The sequence below is a fragment of the Lissotriton vulgaris genome, chromosome 10 (genome assembly GCF_964263255.1).
Source record: "Lissotriton vulgaris chromosome 10, aLisVul1.2, whole genome shotgun sequence".
Taxonomy (NCBI): domain Eukaryota; kingdom Metazoa; phylum Chordata; class Amphibia; order Caudata; family Salamandridae; genus Lissotriton; species Lissotriton vulgaris.
In genome coordinates this window covers 196,645,897-196,662,930 of record NC_141698.1, presented here as the reverse complement: position 1 = coordinate 196,662,930, position 17,034 = coordinate 196,645,897, and the positions used below count along the sequence as shown (strand labels likewise).

At 46.2% G+C, this 17,034-nt stretch overlaps 1 protein-coding gene across 1 annotated transcript in view; it reads right to left on the bottom strand.

Moving 5' to 3' along the window:
- The window catches only part of SMG1 (SMG1 nonsense mediated mRNA decay associated PI3K related kinase), a 1,828,328-nt gene that overhangs the window by 552,920 nt on the left and 1,258,374 nt on the right, over window positions 1-17,034 (bottom strand). Inside the window, exons 46-47 of the mRNA XM_086940872.1 lie at window positions 9,837-10,027; window positions 7,123-7,295 (exon numbers count right to left, since the gene is read on the bottom strand). Of these exons, the coding sequence (XP_086796998.1) occupies window positions 7,123-7,295; window positions 9,837-10,027 (364 nt within the window). The remainder of the gene's footprint in view (window positions 1-7,122; window positions 7,296-9,836; window positions 10,028-17,034) is intronic.

Here is a 17,034-nt window from a genome sequence, read left to right as displayed (position 1 = left end):
TTCCTTCACAGTGCCATTGAGCCGGAAGGACGCCATGATGTCCCATCCAGGACACTAAGGTAAGGCCTCGCCTAGGCTCCCCCAGTTAATCCCAATGTTGCCCTGCGCTGGAATCTACTGTGTCAGACGCCTTACTTAGCCCTTACTGAATTGAATTTTTCTACGTGATCAGGTAACCCGCCGAATTACCAATTGGTCACTTCACCGGAATCCCGGAACCGTTCTTAAATTTGAGCAATCGCTCATCGCACGAGAACTAAATTACCTGGTAAGGCTCCTTCCCCTGGCAACTCGCTCGCCCCAGCCCTAATTAAGGCCTTCTAATCCTGGTTTCACCCCTCTCACCCGCTCCTTAGACTGCACTCCACTTGGTTGCCGGCCTTCATACCGCAACCCACTGTGAACAGTCGATGCCTCGCACACCCGATGCGCCTTCCTATTCCTGTACGCCTCCATTCCTCCACAGGTAACAGGCTACTCCAGCCTAAGTCAAATTAATAACTTGCAATACCGATCTTGCTCCATGATTAATTCACACTGTTTCTCCCATAGGCACCTAAACATTGCCTTCGTCCCATCACCTCGCATCTTCACCCACCCCATGAACAGAGTCATATGAGGTGAGATCCCCTCACCTACCTAACCAACCCCAGCCTTGAAATCCACGTCCCTACGCCTCACCAACACTCCCACCCACTCCCCAAGTCACATACTTCAACCTGTCTCACGGAATGCGTGAAACGCATAAATCCACGCACGGATGGAAGGTTTCAAGTTTAGTGTGGCATGGCTAGCAGCATTGCAATACTGTGTATGCCATAGGGCTAAATCCTGTCCCTTGTTCCCCTTGCTTCCCTTCTCCACAGGCTTTGCACGTTGAGGCAATCTAATGGAGTCCTGATGATGATCCTTCATTGTACATAGGATCGAAACGCCGTCGACTGTATGTAGCGACGCATAAAATGTCATTGAAATGTGTAAACTACATGAGGCCAGCTAATTGAACTTTTTATCCCTTACTAGCATCTCCTTCTTGAATTGCCTGCAAATCCTTTTTCCCTTGTTTTGTCATTTATGTTTTATATACTGGATACAGGACTGTATCCCACTTTGTAACTGTTCGCTTTATACTTTGTCTTAAACCTTGAACATTGATTAAATCAGTGTCCGGCTGGACACTCGCTTACTTATAGTACAGATTGGTGTCTATAATTGCATCTTTTTCATTAATTGTTTATACTAAGGACCACTGTTGCTTGCTATATACTACACCCCAGGTCCTTGATTACCTAAAGGGTTCCCTTAAAACTGCATCAGGAGTCTTGGCACACGGAAGGTTGAAGGGGTGCGACCGGCACCGGTCTGTATCTACCACCGGATCCATTGGGGGCCATCTGCGCCGGAGCTGCCAGTGCGGAACCCGATGGAGCCCCTGGGGTTCAAATGCACAACAGGAGGGTCAGGCCGCCCAAACATGAGGTACATAGTGTCATAGAAATCTTTATGCAGGGCAGGGGTCGCTACAGCTCGAGGAAATGCAGTGCCAACCCAGGCGCAGGTTCCGCAGAGCGAGGTCTAGAGCATTGCTCTTCTGTTGCTTTGGCCGATGGACGGCTTTGACTTCTTGTGTTTCCTATTCCTCTTACCTGACTGACTCAAAGACTCTGAACAGAGTTGAGGAGTTTGGAGGGGTTGGGGGCAGGGGGGTTTGAATGTGGACTTAGGACTCCCGAAGCAGCACCCTGTCCTTCCTCTCGACCTAATGAGGATTGAGTTTCCGGGGCTGGCGACGTGGAGTTGAACGTCGGGCCACAAGCAGCTTTAGGGACTATTCCCTCATAGCCTTCGGAGCCTTGGTCTAGAAGTTGGAGCACAACTTCGAGTCGTGGTCATGCTCCAGACATCAGAGACAAATTAAATGTGCATCATTCACTGACATGCCGTGGTGGAAGGCGCTGTGCAGTTTGAATCCAGAAGTAGTCTTCGATATCAAGGTAATAAACTATACACCACAATTCGATATATATATTTTTTTTAAACCGGTCAAAAAGTAACAATGGATAGCTTACTTCACAGATCTGCGGTAACTGGCCAGGAAAGAAAAGAACTGACATCAGCGCACTGAGGTGGGGCCTATATAGTTGATGCAGACGTCACTTCCGGCACGGCTGATGTTACGGGGAGCCAACCGACATCAAGTGGAGAGGACCGACATCACAAGGAGCCGACCGACGTCACCTACCGGCGCGCAAAGGTAATGCTCGAGCAAAGGTTTCGAGATCCAGCCTGATGCCTGGGGTACTCTACGATAAGGAATCTGCAGCTAGATGTCTCTATCAGATGCCATTTCTGTTATGATGGCTGCTTTCTTGAGTCAAAGTACCAATAATAATTTCCTGTAATAAAACTTCCCCAAAAGAATTATTTCACCAATGGGACTGTACAAAGAAATTGCTGGGAGTCAATAACTCTTTCAGGACTTTAGCAAACTCAGAATCCCCATTGCCAGTTTACAAGTCACAGCTTTTTGAAAGGCAATACATTCCTTTATAAATCTTTCAAAAAACTTGCTGAGAAACACTTCAAAGTACTGTCTTTTCTGGGGCAAATGTCACAATCATACACACAAAAGGGTTCTAATGAACCTGGGGATCACTTTTGTTACCTGAGGTGCACAGCATTTGATAACACATTACATAAGGATACCTTCGTTTGCATAAAAGGAATATGGTACTTACCTTGTAAGCATCTATTCATAGCACGTGTAGCTGTAGATTCACATGCTCTGCATACTCCTGCCATCAAGTATGGAGCTCAAATGTTTGCAACTTGTTTTTCTTCGAAGACATATTTCAATTCACAAGGTATAGTGACTCTTCCTTTAGTTGATCATGTATATAGGCATGAGCTCCATTGTAAGAATGTTTTCGGAAGCAGGTAAGCACAAAGGTGGAGCATTAGGCTAGCAAAGTGTGAAGACCATGCAAGAAAGCATATACAAACAGTTTAAGTAAAAGAAATGAACATCTACAACAACCAAAGGCTTCCAGGGAGACGGGCAGGCATGTTCATAGCACTACATGCTATGAACAGATACTTCTAAGGAATGCAACATTCTGTTTGTAGCATATGTGGCTGTAGATGGACATGCTCTGCATAGACTGTAAAAGCAGCTTGGCCAACTCTTGCTTGTTGTTGTGCTAAGACATCCACACAGCAGTGTTTGGTAAATGTTTGTGAAGTGAACCATGTAGCTGATTTACATATGCCTGCTATGGGTATATTACAGCCAATAGTGGCCCCTTTTTTGTGGGTGGAAGGAGGTCTGGGCAGGACAGGCAAACTCCTGTTGGCCTTAATGTAGCAGGTTTGAATACATATGACAATCTAGATATGGCTGCTTTTGAAAGTGAAATTTTGATTTGGCTTGGTAAAAGAAACAAACTAATTTGGGGTTTACGAAAGGGCTTGGTCCTAATGTGTAAATCTACAGCACCACACTCCTAATGATGCAATACATGAGTGCATGTTTGGCATTAAGGGAGTGAAGGGCCCTCTCTGTCACAGAGTTTTGCAGAGGGAAGACTGGGAGCTCAATGGTTTGACTGAGATGGAATGAGGATGCCATCTTAGCAAGGAATTTGGGTTTGATTCTAAAGAGAATTTGTAGGAAGCTGGCTCTCTATATTGTGCACAAAAATTAGGTACATTGTGCGGAGAGTCCAGGTGACCCAAATTGGTTTACTGGAGCTTTCTTTAAATGGGGAGTGTTGGGTTTTTGTTGCAAACAGTGCCAATAAATTAGACACACACAATATGAAAATCTGACCCCCCCACCCCCAAAAAAGGTTTTTATGTATTTTTAGACACCGATCATTGGTAGCAGGTAAGTATTTTTGGAGTTACAGCTTTTAGAATAAATACAACATACTTAAAAATAGCACATTTGCAGCAGAAGCCTCAAATGAAGTAATGTTATCCTACAGGAGAAACATTATCTGCATAGGGTTACTTGCAAACAACTTACAGGACTGTTCTTCTGGACTTAAGGTAAGCAGGGGCCAAGGTCCAAGATTAATGCGCCCCCTGAAGAAGAGAGAGTTGGAGGGAAGGAAGACCGGTGTTGCTCACTACAGTGATGATTCAATGTGCATGCAAGGTGTGAAGATTTGGCTATGCACCGATCGGGCCATTGCCGTGAGCAGGACTGTTTCGGAAACCTACTGTATACCAAGAGAGGGCCGCCGTAGACTTGGCCAATTACTGAGGCTGTACGGTGGGCACCAACACCACAACAACCTTGTTGGAGTGACCCCTGTATGCCAGAGGCAGGTCACTGTTGAAGTAGTTGTGTGGCCAGCATGCCAGGACTCATGAGCATCTGCACAAAGGCCCCATATCCCTTGCTCATTGCACCATCAGGATTCAAGCAAGCCGGGCCGACGACGGCTGAAATGCCAGAAACCGGTCCCCGGAAGCTTGTTTGCTTCCCAGTATAAGAATTGGCTTGGTAGTTTGGTTTGCCCTGTTCCCATCATGCACTGGGACAGGAACAGACTAATTTGCATGTAGCCAGGTTCTGAGCTGGGATGGTGCAGTGAGCTTAAAAAAGGCGATGGATCAAGCCCTGATCTTTGGACTGGGTAAGAGTGGTCTGCTTAATTCAGACACTCTGTTCATCACCACCCCCTTTTCTGAATCATTTTGTCCACCATAAGCGTGGAAGGGTATACTCAGATGCGAGTCCCTTGCTCATTGCACCATCAGGATTCAAGCAAGCCGGGCCGACGACGGCTGAAATGCCAGAAACCGGTCCCCGGAAGCTTGTTTGCTTCCCAGTATAAGAATTGGCTTGGTAGTTTGGTTTGCCCTGTTCCCATCATGCACTGGGACAGGAACAGACTAATTTGCATGTAGCCAGGTTCTGAGCTGGGATGGTGCAGTGAGCTAAAAAAAGGCGATGGATCAAGCCCTGATCTTTGGACTGGGTAAGAGTGGTCTGCTTAATTCAGACACTCTGTTCATCACCACCCCCTTTTCTGAATCATTTTGTCCACCATAAGCGTGGAAGGGTATACTCAGATGTGAGTCCCTTGCTCATTGCACCATCAGGATTCAAGCAAGCCGGGCCGACGACGGCTGAAATGCCAGAAACCGGTCCCCGGAAGCTTGTTTCCTTCCCAGTATAAGAATTGGCTTGGTAGTTTGGTTTGCTCTGTTCCCATCATGCACTGGGACAGGAACAGACTAATTTGCATGTAGCCAGGTTCTGAGCTGGGATGGTGCAGTGAGCTAAAAAACGGTGATGGATCAAGCCCTGATCTTTGGACTGGGTAAGAGGGGTCTGCTTAATTCAGACACTCTGTTCATCACCACCCCCTTTTCTGAACCATATGGCAGGCAGGCCGTTGTGGTGTTGGCAATTGCACCTGAGGAGTCCGGAAGATACAGCGGCAACCAAATGTGCCAGGAGAGCCCTCTGGGACCAAATAATCAATTACTTCAGGCTGTCCCCAGGACTGGAGCTACACTGCGCCCAGCAGGTCTAGTGGCACCAAGAGAACTGCTTTGAATGTCCCTTAGGGACCAGGAAGAAGAAGCGCCCTTGTGGGACCACAGTTGGGAGCCGGATTATTAGATTCCTCCGGCTGGAGACAACTTGACTTACAGCATCTATGCAAAACTGGTAGCTGTTCTGATCGTTTGGGAGGGCTGGCGAGATCTGATCTTGTGAGTGCCAGAGCGAAAGGCACCCGCTGGAATGCCAAATACTTCAGTGCTACAAGAGCAGGTAAGACTTGAACCAGGGCCTGTGGCTGAAGGTGCTGCAGAACCATAGACACTTTTGACCAAAATCCTAAAGTGTCAAAGGGTACTCTTAAGTAAAGTCTAATGGTGTGTATTCCCTGGATACGGGCACCTGCGAATTGGGAATAATTCCAAACACTTTACACAAAGAAGGGTGGGAATGGGATAGGGATTTCCCTGACAACTACTATAGCCCCGACCTCAAGGGGCATGGCATTGTTGCATGTGAATGTCGGAGGCCTGGCATGTGAACTTGTCATGCTCCGGGGAAAGACCGAGAATAGAGACTTGATAGTGGTCAGTCCAGGGCATCCTTTCCATCACTGACCTGGCATTCTCATTATGAAAGTACCAGGGAAGAGGGATGATAAGCCACGGGAGACAGCAGACATGAGCACAGGTCCCGAAATTGTTCCAACAACGATGAAGCTGGAAGCTGGATTGCGGGTCCGTGAAGATTGTTCTGTAAAAACGGAAGTCCAAGAGGACAAGCGCTAGCACAACAATGTGCAGTGCACAGGGCCGATTGGTACATTTCCAAACCCGATGGTGGAAAAAAACTGTAATCTAACAATCGAGTTGATGCCCATGCAAATTACCAACAAAAAAGGGTGTCAATATACCTTGTAACTTGAAAGACTTTTTAGAAGAAAAAGTTGCAAATGTCTGAGCTCAACGCTAAATCGGAGGAATGTGCAGAACATGCGTATCTCCAGCCACCCATGCTACAAACCAAATGCTTTCCTATGCATACATCTCCTAAAACACACATCTGAATTTTAATTTAATTCTCTCACTCAAATGTCATTAATTCTACCGCTCTCTGAAACACTATCATCCAAATATTTTTCGTGAACTGTTTTAGCCAGTTTTCTATTTCCACACAATCTCCCAAGCCTAGCGAAAGGATTCTTGTTACTTGGATTGTCAAACACTCATGTCTTATTCACACTTTAAAACTTCAAAACTGAGAACTCAAGTGCAATGTAGCTGAATCCCAAACATGGGCAATAGCAAGCAGCTAAATGTGACTGACGTGCCATAACATCCTTGATTGTGCCAAGACAGATTTTGACAGAACGATTCAAAGTGCACTGGGGAACTTAATGGGTTCTGAAGTAGACCTGCTGGCAGAAAACACTGAAGAATGCCGATTAGAAAGCACAAAAAACGACAGCTTGAGTGAGACATATAAATCTGTTCCGTGTTGAAATCACAAGATTAACACATACAATCCATCCCAAAAAAGTGTTGACATTTGGCAAAGAAACAGAATTGCACCACATAATACTTCTTTAAAAAACAGTCTTTTACCTAAATCCATTTGACTGCTTATTTCTTGAAGTAAACTTGCAAGTTGTGTAGCCTCTAAATTGTTAAATGCGGCATGATATTGGGTAATCCACTGTTCAAATTCATTCAGCTTTACTTGAATCGCTTCTTGAACTGCTCTTTGCTGAGTCTGGAGTTGTGTGTGTTCAGAAAACCTAAAATGGAAATATTTTAGGTTTATCCAAGGTAATGAACAGTCATAGCTACTGTTCTCACTTTTATCAGTATTAAGGAGTCTGAAATACAGGCATTTGATTAACTGAATGTGTGTCGTTTCCCAGCTTCTCACAGCCGTGAAGTTAGATCCAATTATTTATGTAGATACAACCAAATAAAGGAGACGGGCAAGAAACTATAGAAGACTGGGACCCTTTATTATGAACAGCCAGTAAATTCAAATCTGCCCAGTGATTGGATTTCCCAGGCCCACTGGAATTACACATTTGTTTTTTTACACACAGATTTCAGCTGCGAGGTGAAACACCAGGGAAAATCATGCAGGAATTGGTGACCAAACACGGATTCCTGCATGTTATTACACTAAAAATATACAATAGTTATTTTCCCAACCCTGACATTTCTGGGACTCCTTTGAAGTTACTTACAGGGTGGGGAATAATGGGAATTTTAACAGGCCACTCGTAATTAGGACCTAGTTATTGTTAGGAGTTGCATTTAATTCTGTTAAAACGAGTTCACCTCAGGCACATCTGTTTACTGAAGTACACCAAAAGGCATTTTTTTCAAAAGTATATTGGGGATTAAGGAGCAGGGCCTTTGTTCATAAAAAAGCTAAAAAAATATTCATGATCTGCTTCAATACACAGACTTCATCATCACAAAGGTTAGCCACATATCAACATCATATCTTTTAGTACTGCCTGTGCATACAATTTTAATGTTTCTTCAAACTATTCATAATAAACTATTTATTTTTTAATGCTCCTGAAACCAGTACCTAATAAAAGGATGGCTCAGGGCGAGTGACTCGTCACAAAAAATTGTCAAGGAAAAGTCAAACTGCGGAACACTTGTTTTTAAGGGAAAAGATATTAAAGACATTTAAAAAATTGTATAATGAAATACAATGTGCCCTAACACCTAGTGAATGATTTGTGTGCACTCTACTCTACTGTATAGAGTTGTTCCATAGTAACTATTGAAATCTAAGTAAGAAGAAGTTGATATAGAAAGGTGAGTAATGGAGATTCGGAAGTTAAAGGCAAAGGGTCAACATGAAATATTACATAATCTACAGCCCCGAGGGAGACATCAATCAGTTACAGCTGAAACAAAAGTACGCAGCATGTGGAGCAGGATAAAGGCTCACCTACTGACTTCTCAGTTCTGCCTTTGCAAGGCTTTCTCTCAGATATAGTGCGTATCAGACGTCTGCCCATCTAAAGACCATCAAATTAGCATTTGCTAATACTAGAGGCACATGTTAATGTATCTTTTGTCATACTATTGCATGACTAGATCTTGGTCCAAGTGTAGATGCTGGTAGTGGTTAAGCAAAAAGGATGCAATAATATTTGTGTTTACAGTAAAACACTATAAGCATAGAACATATACATACATGTTTGTATACTTACCCAGTGTACCTGTGTCTAAGTTTTACCTTTGGTCTCACCTCTTGGACTAAAGTCACTTGGTAAGCAAGAACTGATGACACAGGCTAATTCTGTATTTGGTGGCAACAGCAGGTAGCCTTCCCCTTATAAACATTCAGTTAGATTGCACACCTTCTGAGAAGCAGGGGGTGATCGCTATTAAGCTTGTTCAGTGGTAAGCTCTCTTGACCTTCAACTTGTTGCACACCTTGGCACCCCTCAAGGCGCTGCCACTCCAAACTCACTCTCAACCCCTTTCTACTGGAGACTGCTCCTCCACATCTGAATGGCTAAGGCAGCATCCTCCCCTTCCCAATGAGTGCTACTTTCCTGCAGCACTACCAAACGCTGCAGCCTGCTTCTGCAGGCTGCATATGGTGCCACCAGCTTCACGTCTCTTCTTTACCTGGTACTCGTTATCTAGAGCCAATAAACCACACTTCAATTCACCTTCCTACCTCACACTAAGTCAAAGCAGTACTAGTCCCCATCTCCTGATCCCATTTCCTTGGTTTAGGATGATACCTCTCACCCCAATATACTGATGCCCACACCCTATAACACATTATTTTATGTGTGCTGCTCATCCTACCTGAAAAGGTAGAGTCAAACTGCCTCGTCAAAGAGTGGCAGAGTACGTACCTCCCTCATTTAGCTGATCCTGACATCCACCCCTGGACTTGAAAGACAGGATCCTCTAGAACGTCTGCCCCTATTGACTCCCACCTCCTGCCTAATAGGCCCTCTGCCATTCAAACTGCTTCACCCCACAAACTTCAGACTGAGTCTGGCAGAACACAGACAAGTGAACCTGGCTTCTTTAGAAGAAACTGCCACACAAACCAAATGTCCAGTCCTGTCAGTTAATCCTTCTTACTAAAGGTTGCTATAACACGCCCCCAAAATCCCCAAGAGACTGAGGAAATCCACTGGCTGCTTCACAACATATACTGTGGTTTCTGGCTTTCAACTACAACACCCCACACTCCGCAGATATACATTTGAGGATTCCTAGACTACAAAAAAGAATATGCAAAGGAGAAGTGGCAGAACAGTAATTATCTCTAAATCCATTCCACAAACCTGTTCTGCAATGTTTGAGATGGGTGGTCTGCTTTTTCAGCTCCTTCCAAAAAGTCTGTCTCTTCCAGCAGTTTACCATGCAGCTTCTCAACTTCTATCACTTCTTCTTGCAAATTCAAGTACTCTTCCAAACTGCTATCCAGTTTAGGCAGCATGGCGAGCATCTCATCTCTGTTCTTAAACCAATTTACCTGTTAACAAACAAATTTAAATGTAGCCTTTGTAAAAGTGAATTGATTCACAGAAGAACAAGAATTGGCCAAAACAAAAATTGTGAATTTTCAATTTTGAACTAAATGTCATATGCAGTTGAAAACATGGCCTAATAAAGATTATGATATCCATGAGATATGAAATACAGTTCACCACTTGCTATACTCTATATTTCCTGTTCCCTTCCAAGTACACATCTAGTGTGTCAGCATAAAAGTCAAATGTTTCCCATGGGAACTAGTTTACGAAGCATGCATACAAAACAAGTTAAGTTGAGAAACCTGCAACTTGTTAGGTACAAGAGACTGATGCATTTTTGTTCTTGACTACTGCCTTTGACATACTTTGGTTTCATTAGGTTTTCATTCAAATGTCCAGTTACACATATTACAACACACTTAATTCATACTGATCTAACATCCAAAACCGGGACTGGGGCAACTTTATGTATTATTTTTTTAAGATTTTCATATTGACACATTAGGTATTCTCTGTGCATGTTCGGGCTCTACACTAAATGTTGATAAAAGTTAGTGACAGAAGACTTTCCCTAGACAACAAATAATCCTATTAGAGAACAACGTGAGAGTATGATCATGGAATGTTTATTGGATTAGTGCCTCAAATGACAAATTTATAATGTCAATCATACTCTCCGGTATTGAATCTGTATGTAATAATTTGTGTGTATGAATTCTCACATTTGCAGGCAATTTATGGTGCAACATTTGTTTTTCAATGTATTTTTTTATCATTTTAGTGGAACTAATTTGAATAAAATATTTATATATTAGCTTTGGAGATTTTGTGATACTCTCTGGTGATAGAATGTGCCTGGCATGTATGTGGTATGAGTTAGAAACAGTGTGCGTTCAAACAACCCAAAGGGAAACTGCTGTTTTGACTTTTTGTCGATTTGGTGTTCTGTTCCTTAGGTAAAGGAGGACCCCGCTCATATTTTTGTGTGTCTAGGAAAAGTGCAAGGTTCTTCAACTTGTGAGCTTTTTTCTTTGTTGCACACTAAGGCCATTAAAGCACAGGAGGAAAAGATTTTAACAGCTTATGCAAAGTCAAAATTCCAGTCTGCATTAGGAAACTTGGCCAAGATTAGGCAGGAGAATTTAGCAATGTTTATGGATACTCCTTTTAGCTCCATTGGAATCGTTCCAGAAAAAGGAATAGGCACTGATGCCTACTGAACAGCCAGTGTGGATTGCAGTTGTGATGCAGGTCAGTGCCGCTGCCAGCCAAAGCTAAAGGGAATTTAAAAAAATCCAATTAATGATTTGATATCATGGACTGTAAAGAACAATCTGTAAAGTATCTTCAGGATAAAGGGATTCTTCAAACAAAAAAGGTAACCAATGAGTAGCCTTTCCACAGATTCCAGGATTTGCTAGTCTCCAACTGACATGCTTTGAGGAAACGCAGCGTGCCAACGATGCTAGTGTAGTAGCGGACAAGTTTCTTACCTTTGGTAATGCCTTATCTGGTAGAGCCATGATCTAGCCGCAGATTCTTTACTTTTGAACTTCCAGGCATCAGACTGGCTCTGGAAGATTTTTTTAGTAGTACCCATGCCCACCGGTAGGTGGCGTCGGTTGACTCCATGACGTTGTTGGGGTCGTGTTAGTCGTCGTTGTGACGTCCGCGACGTCAATATAACCGGTACTCCGGCGTGCTGATGTCAGTACTTCTCTCGAATTTCCATGCCACAAGCACAAAGCCATGAAGTGACTAACCATGGTGTGTTAATGTAACAGCTAGGGCCCTGAAGGGGAACATCCCTGACACTAAAAACAATTCTGCAGTGCGGAGAGGATGAGTGGGTTGGTAAGGAATCTACGGCTAGATCATGTCTCTACTAAATAAGGCATTACAGAAGGTAAGTAAGGAGTAGTTTCTGTCATGTAACTCCAGTTCTGTAGTAGGAGTATCTCTGTTATAGTCATAATCTAGTGAATAGTCCCGCCCATGTGCGTGGACCCCGGCAATCAAAAATAATCTCTTAAGTTGTCAAAAAATGCAGAACTGCAAAAACACTTGAGAGAATTTAAAGACAAATAATGCAGCCTATATCCACAGGGTACACTGTCCAGTACTTCAACTAGAAATTCCACCAAAAAAAACACACAACACAACCTGCCAAGTTTGTTCCATAGAGAAACTTGCCTCTACCAGTAAAAGACTCTGGAATGATAGAGAGAAAGGTATGGACAGACAAGCCCCATAGGCTGCCATTATGTGGCTTAAATAGGATACTGTGCCTTTAAGAGAACTTTCCAGAACTTCTCCCAGTATTCCAGAATGCACAGCAGGTCTCTTTTACTTTCAGTTCTTTTTGAAGGCGTAGCACGCCAGACCTGTAGCATTCCTTACATGAATATCTTTCTCCACCGGGGAGGAGGGCAGGCGCTTATGACTATAACAGAGATACCCCTACTACAGAACTGGAGTTACAAGACAGAAACTACTCCTTCTGTAGAAGGGGATCTCGGTGTATAGTCATAATCTAGTGAATAGAATGGCAAGCCCATCCCCACACCAAAGCGGTGGTGGAGAGAAGAAAATTAACACCACTATTGTGCGAACAAATTTCTCAGCGAAGCCTGCCCAACCTGAGCATCTGTCATGGCATCAGTGTCCAGACAGTAATGGTTAGCAAAGGTATGAACCGACTTCCAAATGGCCGCCTTGCAGATTTCTGCGATCGGAACATTACGGAGCAAAGCTGTCGTGGCAGCTTTTCCCCTGGTGGAATGAGCCTTGGGTCTACCCCCTAAGGTCTTATTAGCTTTTTGGTAATCCACCTAGAGATGGACTGCTTAGAGGTAGCAAGACCCGTCCTGACCGATCCATAATTGATAAATAATTGGTCTGACCTACAAATATCTTTGGTTTTATCCAGATAAAATTTCAGCACCCTCCTAACATCCAGGGAATGTAGAGACCTTTCCGCTGGGGATGAAGGATTCTGAAAAAACGTAGGCAAAGTTATGGTCTGGTTGACATGAAAATCAGAAATAACCTTGGGAAGAAATTTAGGGTGAGTACGCATAACAACCTTAGCAGCATGAAATATAGTATAAGGTTCCTGGCAACACAACGCCTGAATTTCACTCACCCTGCGGGCTGATGTAATGGCCACGAGGAACGCCGCGTTCCAGGATAGGTGCTGCAACGAAGCCTTATGAATAGGTTCAAAATGCTCCTTCATCAATCTGGACAGCACCACAGTCAATTCCCATGAAGGCGAAGGAAGCCTGACAGGAGGGAACACCTTCTTCAAGCCTTCCAAAAAATCTTTGATCACAGGGGTCTGGAAGAAGGAAGTCTGTGAAGGGCATTTCCTGTAGGCAGTCAATGCAGCGAGATGAACCTTAATGGAATGAACATTAAGTCCAGACTGCGCCAAATGCAGAAGGTAAGGAAGGATGACGTCTTCCTTGCACGTCGTCGGGTCATAGTTCTTGGATTTGCACCAGATACAGAACCTCTTCCACTTGTAAGCATAGGAAGTCCGAGTGGAAGGTCTCAGACTCCTTCAGTATGTCCATGCAATCTTCGGGCAGATTCAAATGGCCATATTGCACTATCTCAGGAGCCATGCTGCCAAACTCAAAGACGAGAGGTTGGGGTGCAACATCTGCCCCCCGAACTTCGTGAGAAGATCCGGCCTGCACGGCAACCGTATCTGAGGAAGGAGAGACCGGTGAAGTAGATCCGTGAACCACCACTGCCTGGGCCATTCCGGGGCAATGAGTATCATCCGAGCCAAGGACCGGGCCAGCTTGATCAGTACCGCCGGAATCAGGGGAATGGGTGGAAAAGCGTACAGAAAGCTGTTCAACCAGTTCTCTGCTGGTAGTACCTGGAGGCGAAGTCTTGGCATTTGCTGTTTTCGGCGGTGGTGAAAAAATCTACGTCTGGAGTCCCCCACCTTGCGAAGACTTCTCCTAGTACTTCGTCGTTTATGACCCATTCGTGGTTTTCCTGAATCAGTCTGCTCAGTGCGTCTGCCTGAACATTCTGCACACCTGGCAGATGGGTAGCCGTTATCGTCAGTCCTCTGGCCAGAAGCCAGTGCCAGATCGCCTGCACCTCCTGCGACAGAGTGCGTGATCTCGAACCCCCCTGCTTGTTGAGGTAATACATCGTACTCGTATTGTCCGTCTGTACAAGCAGAGATTGGTCTGAAAGGACGGATGAAAGGCCTTCAGTGCCAAGTGAACAGCTCTGAGTTCCAGGAAATTGATGTGATACGTGGCCTCCATCGGGGACCACGTTCCTTGAATCTGTAAGTCTGCGGAGTGCGCCCCCCAACCGTGGAGAGAAGCATCCGTCACGACAGTCTGCGTGGGAATGTCCTTGTGGAAGGGAACCCCTCTGAGGAGATTCTCTTCTGAACACCACCACTTCAGAGACTGAAGAGCATGCAGAGACAGTCATCTCTTGTCGTCCCAAGATCCTTTCCTCTGATCCCACTGGTCCTCCAAGCACTCCTGCAACGGTCTCATGTGCAGTCGTGCGTGTGGCGTTAGGAAGATACAAGAGGCCATCGATCCCAGTAGAGAAGACACCGTCCTCACTGTTGTAGATGGAGTGGTCATAAGAGCCTGAGCCTTCCGAAGGAGTGATCATCGTCGCTCCTCCGAAGGAGACACGCTTGCTGACAGCGTATTGATGGAGGCTTCCAAGTACTGTATGCATTGGACCGGAGTCGGGACAGACTTGGACAACCCCAGCTTGTTCAAGGGAACACACGTCTTCTGGAAGTGTGCTCGAGCTTCCGAGAAGGAGGAGGCCTTGGTCAACCAATCGTCCAGGTACGGGTAGACGAACACCTTGTTCTTCCTCAGGTGTGCTGCTACCACCACCATGCACTTCGAGAACGTCCTCGGCGCAGACTTTAGTCCAAATGGGAGTACTGTGCATTGATAATGATTGGCGCCGACTTGGAATCGCAGGAACTTCCTATGTTTGTGTGCAATGGGCACATGGAAGTACGCATCCAGTAGGTCTAGAGCACATAGCCAGTCTCCCTGTTGCAACTGAGGATAAATCTGATGCAACGACAGCACGCAAAACTTCTCTCTGCGAATCCACTTGTTTGCCTGTCGCAAGTCCAGAATGGGCCTGAACTCGTTCTTGTCCTTCTTGCGAACCAGAAAGAACAGGGAGTACAGACCTCTTCCTCTCTGAGACAGAGGTACGTCTTCTATCGCCCTTTTCCTCAACAGGATATCGGCCTCCGCCTGGAGCTCGAGCAGCTGAAACTGCGAGCTGACCGTTGGAATTGCTGGAGGCAGGCTGGTGAACCGAAGACTGTATCCATTGCAAACAATATTCAGCACCCACTTGCCCTGAGTAATTTTTCTCCACTCTGCCAGAAAAAATGGAATGCTTCCCCCCCACCGGAGTGGGTAACGGATGCGGGGGAAGTAAGCGCTCAGGGCCTAGACCCGGCCGGGCCTTTGGTCGCTGGTGCCGACTGTTAGCCGCCTCTACCCTTGGGGCGCTTCTGGAACGGCCTTCGGAGCTGCTGTTGTTGTTGCTGTCCCGAAGCTTGGCCATGCCCTCTGCCCTGTCCACCGAACCGTCTCTGGAACGGGTGGTACGATTTCTTTGTTTCTTTGGGCTTTTCCAGACCCACAGCCGTGAGTGTTTCCGCTTCCGCCTTCATGCGGGCCATTTCGCATGTTTCCCAAATAGGGTTTTGCCAGAGAATGGCAGATTGGCAACCCTTTGCTGTGCGTCAGGTTTCAGTGACGTAAGGCGGAGCCAGGCGTGTAGTCGCTGGTTAATCTCATGGCAGAAGCCATGCGCCGCCATGCGCCAAGAGTGAAGAATCGTCCGCAGCGCTGATGACCTGATTCGCCACCAACATCCCCTCATTTAACACCTCCTGGAAGTCTTCTCGCTTGTCACGTGGCAGGTGTTCCACAAACTGCTGAAGGGAGTCCCAGAAGGCACGGTCATAGCGTCCCAACAAGGCTGTGGCACTCGCAGCCTTCATGGAGGTCCCCGACGTTCCACACACCATCCTCGCAGCCGAGTCCATCCATCTAGACTCTTTATCTGGAGGGCCTGTGGATGACAGGGTGGTAGCATGTTGTTTGCGAGCCGTCGTCACTATCACAGAGTCTGGATGAGGTTTCACTCTCCGAAAAGCCGGATCAGAGTCAGGGGCCCGGTATTTTTTCTGTAGTCTCGAGGGGGCCGCCTTAGTCACCGCCGGGGTGAGAAAAAGGTCCATGGCCGGTTCCTCCAGGCCCGGTACCAGTGGCAATAATGGACGAGACAGATGTTTCTGGTGCAGCGTCTCGAAAATTACCGATGTCTTGGGCGTGGGCACCGTCAAGGAGATGCCCAATTTTGCTGCACCTCTTAGCAGGACATCGTGAAAAGCCACCAGATCATCAACCGGCGACACCCTTGTCTCCGGTGACCCCGACAAAGTCGGAGAGTAGTCCCTGGTCCCTGAGGACCTCGTACGGGAGCGAGACCTGTGCCTCCTGTGGCGGCGTCTCGACCGTGTAGATGACCTGTTGCGCGATCGTTCCCTCCTCCAAGAACGAGAGCGCGACCTCCCAGCTCGTGGGCGTTCCGCAGGCTTTCGTGGAGGCGTCTTCCGTGGCCTATCCTGGGGTTTAGGCCTAGGCGTCCCCTTAGGCGGTGTAGGAAGAGGAGGCAGTGACGCCGACCTTGGCGGAGGAACAGGAGGTATCTCCGACCGAGGAGGGCCAATGCGGCGGAAGCGGTGGTGGTGGTTGTCTTGCGGGAGGAAGTGGTGGAAGAGGAGGGTTGACTGGAGGATCCTCCTTAGGTACAGGAGGAGGGGGAACCTTCGGCCGAGGTGGTGTATATACCACCGAGGACACCGAGCCCGGTGACTTCTTCAGGGGAGGGGACTGCGAACTAGCCCCTACAGTAGGTGATCGTCGTCTCCGGCACCCTCCACCAGACCCAGCGTGACTTCTGGCGC